The sequence below is a fragment of the Crocodylus siamensis genome, chromosome 4 (genome assembly GCF_052110815.1).
Source record: "Crocodylus siamensis isolate JL-2025a chromosome 4, ASM5211081v1, whole genome shotgun sequence".
Lineage (NCBI taxonomy): Eukaryota > Metazoa > Chordata > Crocodylia > Crocodylidae > Crocodylus > Crocodylus siamensis.
In genome coordinates, this window is record NC_143398.1 from 107695018 (window position 1) to 107709732 (window position 14715).

The 14715-nt window shown below is 41.1% G+C and overlaps 1 protein-coding gene across 1 annotated transcript in view; it reads left to right on the forward strand.

Moving 5' to 3' along the window:
• DGKI (diacylglycerol kinase iota) overlaps window positions 1-14715 on the forward strand; it is a 326628-nt gene that overhangs the window by 264905 nt on the left and 47008 nt on the right. Inside the window, 1 exon segment of the mRNA XM_090043316.1 lies at window positions 7023-7048. Coding sequence (XP_089899442.1) covers window positions 7023-7048 — 26 coding nt within the window.

Consider the following 14715-nt stretch of genomic DNA (forward strand, 5'->3'; position numbering starts at 1 on the left):
ATGGGGGCTTTAGAAATAATTTTCAAGGCAGGGGAAATATTTCTTTTGAAATATGGTATCTTTTTTAGCATTTTTTTTAAAGCCATGTCAAAAATCTCTTGACTTTTCATCTTCTCCCTTGCTCTGTGACAATTTTTTTCTAGCGTGTTTGATTACAGTTCTTTCAAAATATGTCTAGGTGGCAGTCAAGCTTCAAGTATAGGTAATTTGTTCTGCCCGCTTCTCTCCCACCCTGCTAAGCATTCAGTACATTTTATGGTGGGCACAAAAATAAAACAAAGTGAAAGAGGTTGTTTTTGAAAAAAAAATGAGAGAGCAGCAGAAAAGACAGGAAATTATATGAGGGGCACAAGAAATATAGGAAGAAGTATTCTGGAGGCTGCCCTTATTTTCATGACACATTTTAACTAGGCTGGACTCTTGCATGTTGCTTTGTCTCTATACAGTTTCTTACAATGGCTGTAGGTGCCGATGCAAACTGAGACAAAAGGGAGGAAGACAAATGCCAGAAAAGTTCAGACCCCTACCTTTAATAAAAAGTAAAATGGAGCTGAATTGTTTGTACAGGTGGAGAGGAAATCCCTGAATGTGTGTCTGCCATGTGATTAATAATTTGAATGGGATTTTGTTTGATTTGTGGAGCTTTGGTGGTCAGTGTTTTTCATTATTTGCTGTGTGTTAGGCAGTGTTGCTGTTATTGTAGGCACCAGTAAATATATTAAAGGAAAGAAGGAAAGAAAGCAGGGCTGAGTGGTTTCTGGGAGGTGGAAAGAGCTCCAAAAGACTGTCACGTTCTCCCAGCAGGGGGTGTTGTAGAGACTGGATGAAGTTCAAGGGTGCTGTTTGTAATGAAGTTTACAATTTCTATTTCTTATCAGGTGCTATTAGAGAAATGATGACAGACACGCAGCATTATGTCTAGTTCACATCCAGCTTCTCCCAGGAGGAGATGCTGCAAGACATAGGGAGCATGCAGTTTCCCTCGTCCAACTTTCTTCTAGCAGGAGGTGCCATTTGGTATACTACTGGAGTGCTCACTGCAGGGGACTCGCATAGACTTCAGTCCTGGCCTCCATCAACTCAGAGGTGATTCTGTGCTGGTTGTGGATGAAGGGAGCTTACATTTTTAAAATTTGGAATATGTTAAAATTTCTGTTTGATTTCAGCAGGGGTATAAGTGAATTAATTAAAAGAAGGAAAGCCATATGCTCTTCTGAAGATACAGAAAAATAAAATATAAGGGAACAGTTTTAATCTAATGTTTTTTCTTTCTCTCCAGTTGCTGGTAGAATTGTTAGACTGAATGAGGAAAGTTACAGCATTACATTGCTTCAGCAGGGAAAAAGGAGAAAATGATTAAAAAAAAATCCTAGTAGAATCACTGCACACAGATTGTTATTCAGCCCTTAAATTGTAAATGGCTTGTTTTAAATAGTCCTGGTGCAGACGGTTTCAGTTACAGGTTTATTGATTAAAATAGCTGCTTTACATCAGCTTGGTGTTTGTTTCTCTAGGGGCTTTGTCTTCATGAATAATGTACCCATTTTGTTAGAGTTTGCCTTCAGGAGCCTGGTTGGATTTCTCTTGATTCTCAAGCCTCAGCAGACTAAACTCTAAATGGCAACACCCCCACGCATTCCCTCCTTACAAATAACTCTCCCCTCCTCTCCCCTGAATAAACCTAGAGCCTGCAGATTGAAAAGCACATTTGGAAATAGCTGTAAGTATTCGGTTGATTGTAGAAGGTCTGTAGGATGTTGAAGGTGCCCTGGTTTGAATGGAGATTAGTTTTCTATTAGGGCCTGATCCAAATCCCACAGGAGTCAGCTGGGAAGACTCCAGTGAACATTGGATCATAGCCTAACTCTGCAGTGTGATGCTGTACTTTAAGCAGGCATACATAGCTCTTGCCATGGCATATATACTGTTTAATGTCTTGTAGGCAAGTGTTATGGTGACTCACGGGACTTATAATTATTATTTGGATCTCTTTTTATTATCGTCCAGTATGCTGCTGTGAAACTGATCCTACTAGGGAATGCAGAATTAAACATGTATGCAAAATGCGCTTGTATTACAGTAGGGCTCAGCTTGCTGGAATGGGATCTGCAGCAGCAGAGTGAAGACAAGACCGAACGTGCTTGTGGCCAAGAAAGATATGCAGGACTAAAAAACCCAGCACCTAGGTTTCAGAAGGGGTTCAGGATGTTTCTAGGGATCAGCCTGACCTTTTTATTTGACCTATTTTACAATGTTTTAAAAAAATCCAGATGAGCAACATTTTATTCTGGGTTTATCAGAATGGGAGATTTTAACATTGTCTTAAACATTTGTCCTGCTTTTTGTACTCTCAGAATGAAGTTCTGATGAAATTGACCTTGTTTCACCTGATTTCAGAAGCCCATATTCTGGCAAAATATAATACTGTCAAAATTTTGTGCTCAGTTCTATTCCTCTGTTTTCCTTCTTTTTAAAGTACTCAGGCTCTGTGAATTGTAGTTTGATTCTTTATGAAAGTTAACCCAACAAAGAATACTACCTGCAGCAGTTAGCATGAGTTGGGTGGTGAGAATTGACTACCTTATTTACTTGAATATAAGATGACCTCCCAGTAATTAGATTATACATAGGGAAATTTTAAACATTTGTTATAATTTTCCAGGTATAGCATCTAATTATTGGAGGTTTGCCTTGAATTTGTCCCCTTCCCACTGTTACAGCAGGCAAAATAAGTCTGGGTGGGTCAGGTGGCCCTGTTGTCCTCTGCACCCCCCCCCCACTTACTCCTCCTGCAGCCTCTTTCCTCCCCCCCAACTTATTATTGTATGACCTTACCCTCTCTGAACACATGGAAGTGAAGGACAAATTTGGAAACATTGACTTTGCAATAGACATGCCTGTAGTAATTTGTATTTAGGCAAATGACTATGGGTACCCATTGACTTATTTTATCCATAATTGATGCACTGTACTTTTTTTTTTGAAACTGCTTCAAATTTCAGCACAGGTACTCCATAAACACACTTTTAAGCACCACTTTGTACCTACTTATATATGGTACAAACTATGCATATTGTTCCAAAGACAAAAGGCTAATGATTTACTATATAGTTCATTGGGCTGGGTTCCAGCAGAGTCAACAGCATTTCACGCCATGGTGACCGTACAGCTCAGCACTGCTCAGTATGCCTGTGTTCTCCAGATACCGCCCCCCCACAAAGGATCCATGTGCTAATTAGCCACCTACTCTAGACTGGGGCTGTTTTTTTGTCAAAAGTCCTGGGATTCTCCAAAGATTTATATGTAGATGAGGCACAGGGCAGCCTGATCCAGCTCCACCTCATGGATGGTGGGGCTACACTAATCATATGTGATAGGCAGAGAGGGGGTGATGGAAGGATTCTGGGTGCACTGTTTAAGGCCCCATTTGGTGATGTTTGCTAGACATTTAAGGAAGGTGAAAAAACAGGAATCATTGGAACTGGGAAAAAAGACACAGCTCAGCAATGGGAATGAAGAGGAATTAAAAAGGTATTGAACGTAGTGGCTCTCTATGACTTTAAAAAGTGTTGGAGCTGATGGGGGCTGAGCACAATGGGCACTACTTGGGCCATCTTATTCGGATGGACTATACTAACCTATCCTTCTGGTCGGTTGCCATCAGCATCTCAGCCTTTTGACTAGGACCAAGTATTTTGGATGCTAACAGTCGGGGCGGGGTGTTAGGGCTAGTTCTTGCCCTCTTAGTGCCAGCCTGGTATTGCAGTACCTCTAAGCCTGGTGCCAGTTCCCTGTGGAGGGAATGCCTACCCATTTTTAAGAGCCACACTAAGCGGAGGGGCAAGGTTTTTGTAAACATCTTAGCCTTTTGGCATTTTGGGCACCACAGGGAGGGTGTCAGTGCCTGGTATTGCAGTACTTCTGGGCCTAGGGCTAGTTCCCTGTGGAGGAAGCATCTGCCCATTTTTTTAAGGGCCAAAAAAAAAAAGTTTCCCATCAGTATTTTTGCCTAATATGGGGCCATGTGTTTTATAGTCATGCTCAGTGATGGCTGCATTTAGTCAACTTCATAGTTGGTTTTCATTCACTGAGTACATGCTGCTTTTGGCAGTACTTTAATGATAGAGAGTGTATTATTTAACGAAATGTCCTTGTATACAAATGTAAGACAAGGAGCTTTCCCCCGCATGCTGACTGGGGAAAAATCCCACATCTTATATTTGAGTAGATACTGTATTTACTCAGGGGATCTAGGCAGTTAAGAATTCTCCCGAAATGGAAAAAATGTTTGGTGACAAAGCACTGCTATAATATTTCTTATATTAAAACTTGTCAATGTAAGAGGTTCAAAATGGCTGCATTCAATTGATTCCCTGTTTCCAGAATAGCCTTTTGTGGCTGCAGGGCATAATAATTTAGAGCAGCTTTCAAGCTTGTGGCCATCTTCCCCAACCCTGATGCCCCAGCCCTGCAATGAGCACAGCTTGGTCAAATCAATTTCTGGCAGAGATTTCAACAGTTTGGTTTGGGCCTAACTCTGCTTTCATTAAAGTCCCTGGAAAGTTTTCCATTACTTTCAGTGGCAACACAGTTAGGTCACTGCTGAGTTTTTGAAAACCCTCTCTTAAACTGTGAAGACTGCCAAAAGTCCCCCATTTACTTTCATGCACACATAGCACGAGCCCTCGACATCTAATAAAATGAAAATATATACTGCTATTACTACTACAGGTAGTAATTATAATACCTGTACCTTAGATATATTGATTTTATTTTCATCCACAGATCTCAAAGCACTTTCTAAAGTCACACATAACTGTTACTTTAGAAAAAACAATAAATCCAAAGTGCATATGTACAAATGCATCCTCTCTCCCTTGTTTATTTTTACTTTGAAGATGTTTTCAAAGAGAACAGCATTGATTTTTCCAGGTGTAACAAAGTTGAATGCTAGGACAGAGTATGCTATTTGTATAACTGCTCTGCATAAGGATGTGGAAGGTGACAAAATTGCCCGAGTAAGAGGCAAAGGAATAAATTTCCTGGAGTGGGCAAAACCACTTCTTTAGTGATTGGGGACAGTATTAAAATGTGAGAGCTGAGAATTCTGGGATGGTCCTATGTTTAAATATTTTGTTTGGCTAGATCCTTTGAAAGGGACAGTGGAATCGCACCTCATGATCTCTGTCATCTCACACCACTTAACCTTGTATAAAATACTATTTGCTGAGTTTTGCTCCTTTCTGCATGTTTTCACAGGGTGGAAGGCAACACCCTGTGAAAAGAAATATTACTAGGTAGTGCTGTGAGATGGAACCCTTCAGATGCTAACCCTCTGAATTATCCTAGCACCCTGCCATGATCCAGGATAACATTGGAATACTAGGACATACCTGGTCTATTTTGGCAGCACAGCAAGGGTCATGCCTAAAATGGTTAGAAACAATCAAAGGGGCTAACAGTAGTGGCAGGCTAATTAATTCTGATAGTACAGACCTTTTGGCTAGTGGCATGGTCAGAATCTTAATTAGGCAGTCACATTTTTTTTCTTTTCACGAGGTTCATTTTCTCAAACTCCTTCCTTTTTTCCTTGTCAATCTCTATTTCCCTTTTAAGTAAAAAACATTTTCATGCCTCGTTAGGGAGTTTTCCTTCTTTCCTCTCCCTGTTTCCTGTCTGCATCAAAAGTATTTGCATATCTGCTTCTAATGGTCTATAGTCCTAAGCCTTCATCCTCAGACCTCTGTTGTGGAATGAGATCATGACTCCTCCCTCAGCAACTTTATTCCCTTATATGCAGAATTTTAACCCCTTTCTCCTCTCTTATAACTCTCCCAAATGCACTCCCAGGCTCTCTCCCTTTGCTCCTCTCATGTTTTCTGTTTCCCTGTCCTACTGATATGATTCCAATGTTGATCTTCTTGCTTTCCATACTACCATTTGTTTAATCTTTTCTGATCTGACATATTTGTACACCCATGTAAAATTAAATTATGTTGGAAGGAAAACATGAGTCTTGCTGTGGTAGCAGCTATCTCTGCTGTTGCCATGGTAGGAAGACTTTACATTTACTTTAAAATCATCTCATGAAAAATGCTCAGGCCACAGTGTGAATCACACTAGTGCATGACCTAGTGTAGGCTAAATGACCAACCCTAGTGGGTAACTCTAGGCAACCTAGCTCATGTTAGTATACCAGAAGGAGAAGAAGAACTGTAGCAATGTGAATTAATGAATGTTTATTTTTTATGAGGTTTGGTCCTGGTTATACAGGGTTCAGTCATTAGCAGGTATAGCCTTGGACTCAGGTGGGGCATCCTGTAGTACATCAGCTGAAGACCTGACTGGTTGATCCCTCTTTGTAGCCCCTCATTCTTAGACTATTACCAAACATCTAATTGGCTGGTGCTGTCTTTCCTATAATTCCCCAGAACTATACATTGATGCTATTTAACAGCATTATACAATGCTTAAGTGGAAATTCAAACAGTTTCTATGATTTATGGCTAGTGATTTTCCATTCTGTATGGGGCTATAATGTCTGCAAAGTCTTCAAAACCATTTCTCTTTTATCGGGTTCTTTAACAACTCTATTTGGGAACTCTCCGCACAGCAAAGATTCCTTGAGGATTTCCTACAGTATTTTCTGGGGGAAGAGGATAAACACTTTCTCTCAAATGGCCAAATATTCCCAGAAAGGACAACTGAGAATGTAGTGTATGCACGCTTTCTCCACATCAAGTACCACTGCTCCAGTTCCTACAGAAACTCTTAGTAGGGTCTGGAGAGGTTAAAAGCTGCCTTGTAGTCAGCACTTTGAAGCTGTTCCATAAAAGCTGTTGTGACTGAGAAGACCTGGTCCTGGACTAGCTATGAGCTCCCTTCATGTCAACTACCTTACAGTCATTCCTGCTGAGAGAGCTGAGTCTCTGCTTCTCCGTAGTGTTCCTCCCTGTGGTGACATTGAACCCTGCCTTTTCATCACAGACAAAAAATGATTGAAATTTGTTGTTCTATTCCAGGTCGCCAGTGTCTTCAGAAGATCAAGGTAAGCTCTGTTTTATTGATATTAATGAAGGATTAAAAATGAAACAGAGGATAAGCTAAGAAGCTGTGCTTGAAAATCCCCATGGCAGAGAAAAACAACCTTGCAAAGATATCACTTTGATATTAGTCATATATTGTTCTTCTTTGACTTCAAGCACATGCCTGTTGAGTTTTGTTCAATGTAGCCAAAGCTCTATCTGTGTTTGGATGGTTTTCTAAAATGATTCATACTCAACTAAACTTGAAGGAGGATGAGTGTTTGCAACATGATTCATGAACTTTATAACCACTGGGAAGGAATGCACAAGCTCCAAAGAGTTTGTGTTAGTTGGGAGAGGAGATGCTAAGCTGTTGTGACCATTAGGACACAGGAAGTTTGGACGAGAAGGTGAAGTGAATTTTAATGCATTTGCTGTTTGCTTCCAAAGCTTGAACTCAGGTTAGCCTGAAATCTGTTTTGTACATCTGTACTCTTAAAATGCCAGTGTAATGTAGTACAGTGGGTGGCTTCCTTATACTAAAACTACAGAGTTTAAATAGCAGGAGATGAGTATTCGATGAGCTTTAGTTTAAAGCACCCCGCCATCATTTTTTCAGTGCAGGGGCATGCGGGGACACTGATGCACGTGGCATGAGTGCTTTTAATTAGTGCAGCTTGCCAATTAAAGCACCTGGTGACGTTTTCCAGAGCCTATATAAAAATGCCCAAGGAGTGGAAGAAAAGGGAGGTTAGAACCAAGGTATATAGAGAGTGTGAACTTAGGAGTGGAAATCAAGGTATGATGAATATCAAGAGTGAAATGTATGGAGAAAAACCAGTGTAGAGACTCAGAACAGAGCAGAAAGAGGTGTTATGCATCAGGAATGAAATTTATTGATAGTTTGTGGAGATATAATTTTAGTCAGCAAAAACTACTGGGTTTGAGCTTATGCTGTTTTAAGAACTACAATGTTTAACTGACCAAGGACTAATTCTTCAGTACATCCATGCTCCTTTGAATATCACTGACAGTGTAAAAGGGCCTTGGAGCGGAAATAAATTACCAGTGAAAAATCTTTTAAAGGGTCCATGATATAAATAAAATTGGGCCCTCTGTGTCTGCATTTATAGTTCTATTAAACCAACATGGAGATAGATTCCTCTGTTTAAAGAGCCACCAGCAATCATTCTTTATACATATTTTTATGGCGTCCTAGTGGAGTTGACGTTTTCTGTGCTACATGCATGGCATTACATCTGTCTGTCCCCAAATCATCATATAATTCCATGTGTTAAATACCATATTCAAGCAAAGGACATTTTTTCTGGTTCTTTTTACTATGCTGGCTATATGTTTTCTGTAAATACTGCTTGATTACTTTTGGAGTTCAGAAGGTTATCCTAAGTCACAGATGAAGCTGTCTTCCAGTATGCGTGATTTTCAAGACAACTACACGTTTGCCAGAGGGCAGTCCAAGTTTAAATCACTACTGAGGAAAGGTCCAGGGCTGGGATATTTAAAAATGTTACAAGTCAATACTGCAGTGCATAGAAGAAAACTGTAGGAAGGTCCAAGATGTTTATGGTATGGAATTATACAGATTAGAAATAAGAGACATTAAGTACCCTGTGGGATAACAAGAGGTCTGTGGGATAACAAGAGGTATTGGAAGATAAGATGGAAGTGGATTGCCAGAAAGCTGTCAGTCCAGACAGAACATTCTCCAGTAGCTTTGCCCTTGCTCCAAGCTGAGCATTTTTGTCCGTAGAATGACCAATAAAGTGACTTTCAAATTTAAAGTTTAGTGTAAAAACATTAAATAGTCATTGATGTGACTAGATATTTCCAACTGGAGAAAGTACATCCTTTTCTTTCCCCCCCAGTCCCAGGTGGTTGATAAGCATCACTGGAGCCTTTTGAAAATCTAACATCATTCTTTCCTATTTCCTACCCTTAAAAAACATTACATTTTAATATGGCGATCTGGGACCAGATCTCAAGCTCCTTGTCAGTGAATATGCTCATCAGTGATTGATTGCACCTTTTTATAGGTTTTCCTTGCATTTATTTTACTAGTCCATCAGTGCATAGTCTATCTCTTTATGGAGCTTTTGAACTTTAATCTCCAGTATTTTCTGGTGCCATATCTCATTCCTATCTCCTTCATTGCTTTTATTGTTTTTTTCTCAAAAAATCTTCTCATGTTCCATTTGTGCCTGCCATCAGGGACCAACTCTTCATATTGATTAATATCCGTAAACACTCCAAAAATAAAAAAATTGCATTCGATATGGAGTATAGGTCCAGACACTCCTAACCAGTTAGCAATTGCCTATCATACCATGAATGTTACAAGGTTCTTTTTAATGGTAATGGAATATTTATTTGTATTTGTCATCTCAAAATGATGAAGTATATCTAACTATTACAGTCCTCTATGAAGGGCAACAGAATTGTTTTGATGCATCTCCAGAGGAGAGGTTCCATATTCTAGAGAGACCTCCATATCTATTCCAGAGTCCATGAAAAATGGGTCCAATACTGGAAGATTTCAAGTAGCATAACAGAAGTGATGGAGCATCATGAAAGTTATAACATTTAGAACGAGTGCTGTTAGTCCATTCTCTGTGCATATATATTACTGTACAGCAATATCTGAAATTACTCGCTGCTCTCAGATGCCTTATCCAAATATACTGACTATGGAGGGACCAAGGAAAAAGTTTAGTCCTGAACTCTGCACTTGATAGCATTTATGATCTTAACTAAGATACCTAGTGGTATATTTTCACTAGTGTGGGGATTCCAGGATTTGACTATGTGACTCTTCCTTCCAGTCCTTAGTTCTTATGTTCTTTTTTCTTAATAATAATTAGCACCAGCTATAGCCATGTGTCCACTCAGTGGGTTTAAATGTGTCTCAGCTATGCTTTAATGTTTCATTATATAATAAGCCAGCACTGTTTTGATGTACATGCTGGAGCAGGACCAATTTCAGAAATGTGTCTATGGCCTCTAGCAGATGTTACACCTATGACTTGATTAGTCTGTTTATCGTGTCTTAAATAGTAACCCAACCACATGTTCAGGCAGTTTATGGTGCTACTAAAAGGGAAATCATCTACAAAAATATTACACAGAAGAGTGTGGTATTTTTGTGACTGGTTTCAATCATGCTTTAATTTGAACATGTGGCAGGATTAGGACCACACCAGGGTCTCCAACAGGCCTCGGAGCAGTCCCCGTTGGTTGACAGTCAGCTGATTGTCATCTAGATCCTGGACAGCCCTGGGGCTCCAATCTGATCCAGCCAATGGTCAGCTGATTGTCAGCTGGCAGTGACTGCACTAGGGCATGTTCAAACCCCTGTGTGGTCCTGGAGCCAACTAAGTGTTGGCCAGGTGGGGACCACACCCTGGCTAGTTGGAGGCCCAGTGTTGTCCTGATCTAGCTAACTATCAGTTAATCTTTGACTGGCTCTGGGGACCACACTGGGTCTGTTTTGAGTCTCATGTGGTCACAGAGCCGGCCAACAATCAGCTAATTTTTAGGCACCTGGTTTTCAGTTTGCTGGTGCAAGGGGAGCCTGGGATCATGATTCTGAGCACTCCTGCACTGGCAGGGTGGGCACAGTTATTGTGCATCTTGCCATGCATGTGTGGCATGGAAGGAGGCATGACTGGTGGGATTTGGGATCAGAACTCACTGTGCCTTTAAATGAACATCTGTCAGTGGCCTGTGTGGAATCATGTCCCACCAATGACATGGAATGTGGGTCCACATGAAGAAGTAAGGGCCATGTGTCAATTCCTCCATTTTAGGTGAATATGCCCTTCCCTAACACATGGCCACTTTCTAGTGCCTCTGGAGTAACTTTCAAATAGCACTATTGATTGGTGGTACCTGAAAGAAGCTGTCTGTTGTGGGATGCATCTTTCTTTTTACTTCCCATCTTGTGTCTGATTTCTTTTCTCTCCACTTTCTAATTCATACTCCTCCTTTCTCTCTTCATTATCTCCCTTTTCTATCTCAGACCTTGTCTGTCAGTTTTCTTTCTATTGCCAGACCATCTCACCTTTACTCTTCCTTTCGCTTCGTCATACTTTCTATTCTATTCTCTTGCATAATCATACTCAAGCCTATAATACATGAGTATCCTCCTCCTCTTCCTTGATCCTCATTACCCAAAAAAACACTTCTAGCATTTGTTGCAGCAGCAGTTTTTGTGTCTACAATATTAATAGAAGTGCTCCCACTATCTAGCATTTAATGAGAGCAGTACTTTTATTAATCCCTGCCATGACAATGCATCATGCTGTCTTCAGAACGGGTGAGATGGGGATAAAGCTCGATCTGTCTAGGACTGTATATCCAATGAACAATTGTTAGAGTACATAATGCTTCTTGTTGTGGACACGTGTTAAAGGCACCTTCATCAGCTATAACAAAGGCCCCTTTAGATTGCCTCAGAAAGGGAACAGTGGTTCACAGGAAAAAAACTTTCTTAAGATCTTGCAAGGGGCTGTATCACCACTATAGAATTTTAAGAAGTGCAGGTTTTAACAGTGACTTTGTCTTCTGGGTTAAAAAATGACAAAGAGACTGTAATTTTAAAAGCCAGTAAAAACAAAATTCTTGTGATCCTCAGAGCCTGGTCAGTGCCAGCTACTCAAAAATAACAGGACAGCAAAAGGACCTTGTATATATCGCAAAGAAGGAACTGGGGAACTCCCAAATGACACTGCCATTTGGGCATGGAATTTCCTGTGACATTTCTACTCTGAATTTATATCTAATACTAAGTCTGTTAGAATCTGATACTTAAACTGTTAAGTGAATATTAGGCTGAATGAAAGAGACCAGAGAATAAATGTTACCCTTCAACCATAGAACAGGTGCAGCACAGGCAAAAGAAATAGAAGCGTACTGCATTTATTTAACAGTCTGCATGCCCTGAATCAGGGTACTTATATTAAAACACATGAATAGTGTCATTAACTTCAGTAGCACTACTCTAGAACTTAAGGTTAGGAACACACTTAAGTGCCTTGCTGCATTAGGGCTATGAGGCCAGATTCATATAATTTTCATAAGTGCCTCCATTTAGGCTTAAAATACATAGAAATGATGGCCTATAAGGGTGATCCAAATTGACAGGTTAATAGTCAGTGGAAAACTGGCTGTTTCCAAAGGCTGTTCCAGTGCCAAGGTGCTGTGAAAAGGGTGCCTAGAGGTAACCAGTGGAAAATACTAGGCTCATGAGCGTATCTGAAACTTGGCTACTACTAGGGGGCCTGACACAGGATTGCACATTTAGCACCTTCATCATCTTGCAATGCAGAGATCCAGGGCCTACCTAACTAGGATACCCAAAGCACACCAGATCCATTGAATTCAATACAAAGCACAACATCCATACTTATTCTCACTTAGAAACATCGGAAAGGCCCACTTATAGCACAATCGCCAGCTGACTAGGATAGTTGTCCAAGAAATAGAAGACCTGGCTTGTAGGCCCTTAATCCAAGAGGATTCAAATCTTTTCCAACCTGGCAGAATGCCCTTACAGCCAGGCTATGGGCTTGACTGGGCTGGGCTGCCCGCCACCTTTCCTGTTGAAACATTACCTTTTGGGCAGCAAGAGTACAACGGTCTAGAGTGCATTCTCGTAGGAAGGAAGCATCCTATGCTCCGGACCCTGCTCCAAGGACTGTTTACCTCACACAATCATCAGTTTAAACAGAAATAAACCTGGCTGAAAAGACCAGAACCTAAGATTCCACCCTCTCCAGGGAGTGCCCCTACCACTAAGCTACAGATTTAGGCTCCCTCTTGCATGCAGTTCTTCTGGCTCTGGACTCCTGTAATCTCGGCTGTCCATTGACCAAACTTCAACAGAAGGGATGGAGCATGTAGCCTGCCTGATGGTTAGGGCACTCTCCTGGGAAATCTTTGTCAAAAGTCTCAATCCTGACTTTGAGCAGGTGTCCCACTTGCTGGACAAGCCCACTAGGCTACTGGGCAAAACGTGTCCATCAGTACTGCAAGAGTGAACTTTGGTGCCATGTTTTGTACTGAGTTTCAATGTTGTTTACTTCAGTCTGTCGATGCCCAATAGACTGGGGACTGTGAGGGACTTTAGACACTTCCTAGTTCCAGTCCAGAGTGCAGGAGAACTTTGGCAGTTGTCATTTATCTTGGTGCTTGATGTGGATCACTTCTGACTATCCTCAGAAGCCCAAATCTCTGTGTCTAGGATGCAGCTGGTGCACAAATGGCTTAGTGACTGGTGGAGTAGAGTTCACCTGGATCACTTTGAGGGACTTAAGTACCTACACTCCATTTAATCCTATGTAGGTACCTATGAATTAATTACAGTGTTCGGTCACTATTCACCTGGGTCAAGGTCTGACCTAGAGCTGACAAGTTGCCAGTAATTATCACTTTATTCAGTTGTCTCTGTTGTTGTTTGACAAGCCCTTGAAAATTTGTTTTGCATTGTTTTGTTTTACTACACATGGCAACACATTCTCTGATGCACTGATGTCATTACCAGAGAACTCTGCTACAATTAAACTCAACCTCTCTCACTGGGAATAGGTTCTGTGTCCATGAGGGAATAAGACATAAATGGTAAATTCATTAAGAAAAGAAGAACAGATTAAAAAGTGGAAGCTGGGAGCCTGTCTTTTTAATACAGTCTAATAATAAATTACAAAGGGTAAAGGTAGAGACTGATTTTCTCCTCTGAGAAGTACATGGAGGGTATGTCTGCACATCGCCGTACAGTGAAGTTGCTATGATGCGCTATATGGGTGTTTACTGCACTATGCACACAGCGCACAATTAGATTTTGCGTCAATGGCAACGTAGCTGGCAGTCACGTGTAGACCTGCATGACTGCTATGTAGCCATGGGATGCTGTACTGTGACATAGCACATTGCTACATCATGGGGGGGGCAATGTGTAGACATGCCTAGAGTCGTACAAAAATCTTTCATACCTGTTTTGTGATAATTGCAAGCATTTCTCAGTCTGGCGACTTCTGCAGTATTTTCAGGCTGCTTTATACAGACTTACTGAGTACTGCTTCATGTTAGGAGCAGAGGGTGTTTTAAGAAACAGCCTTGCAATTAAAATATCTAGTTGAATTCCTGAATACATTTCAAAAGAGCTGCAAGACCTACCTTCTTACCCAGGCTTTCCCAAATGCCTGTGGAAGACAACAGGAGGTACTCCAGCAGATGGTAGTACTACTGAAGAGTGACCAAGGATGTATTGTAGGCTATAAACAATACCATGTGGAGGAAGACAACAGGGCCACAGGACTCTGTGGGAGTCCTCAGGGGTACTGAAGAACCTTATGGCATGCTAAACATACGCTAAATATCCCTGCAGTTCTCCCCTCTCATGGGGACCTGGGAAGTGGCTGGGCTCAGCGTGTTCTCGGTAGTGCCTACATGGTGAGTAGGGGTAAGGTTCCCTCAGGCCTGGAGGAGGTGGTGCTTAAAGAGCAGGGGAGCTGAAAAGTAGGAAGCCATGCAATAATGAAAGGAGTCTGCAAATAGAAACTGGAGGAGGGAAGTGATAGATATAGCACTAAAAAAGGCAAAGGGCTGAAGTAGAATTGAATTGCACATAGCGTCTCTTTGAATTGAGAGCTTACTTTTCTGGGGATCTGGATTA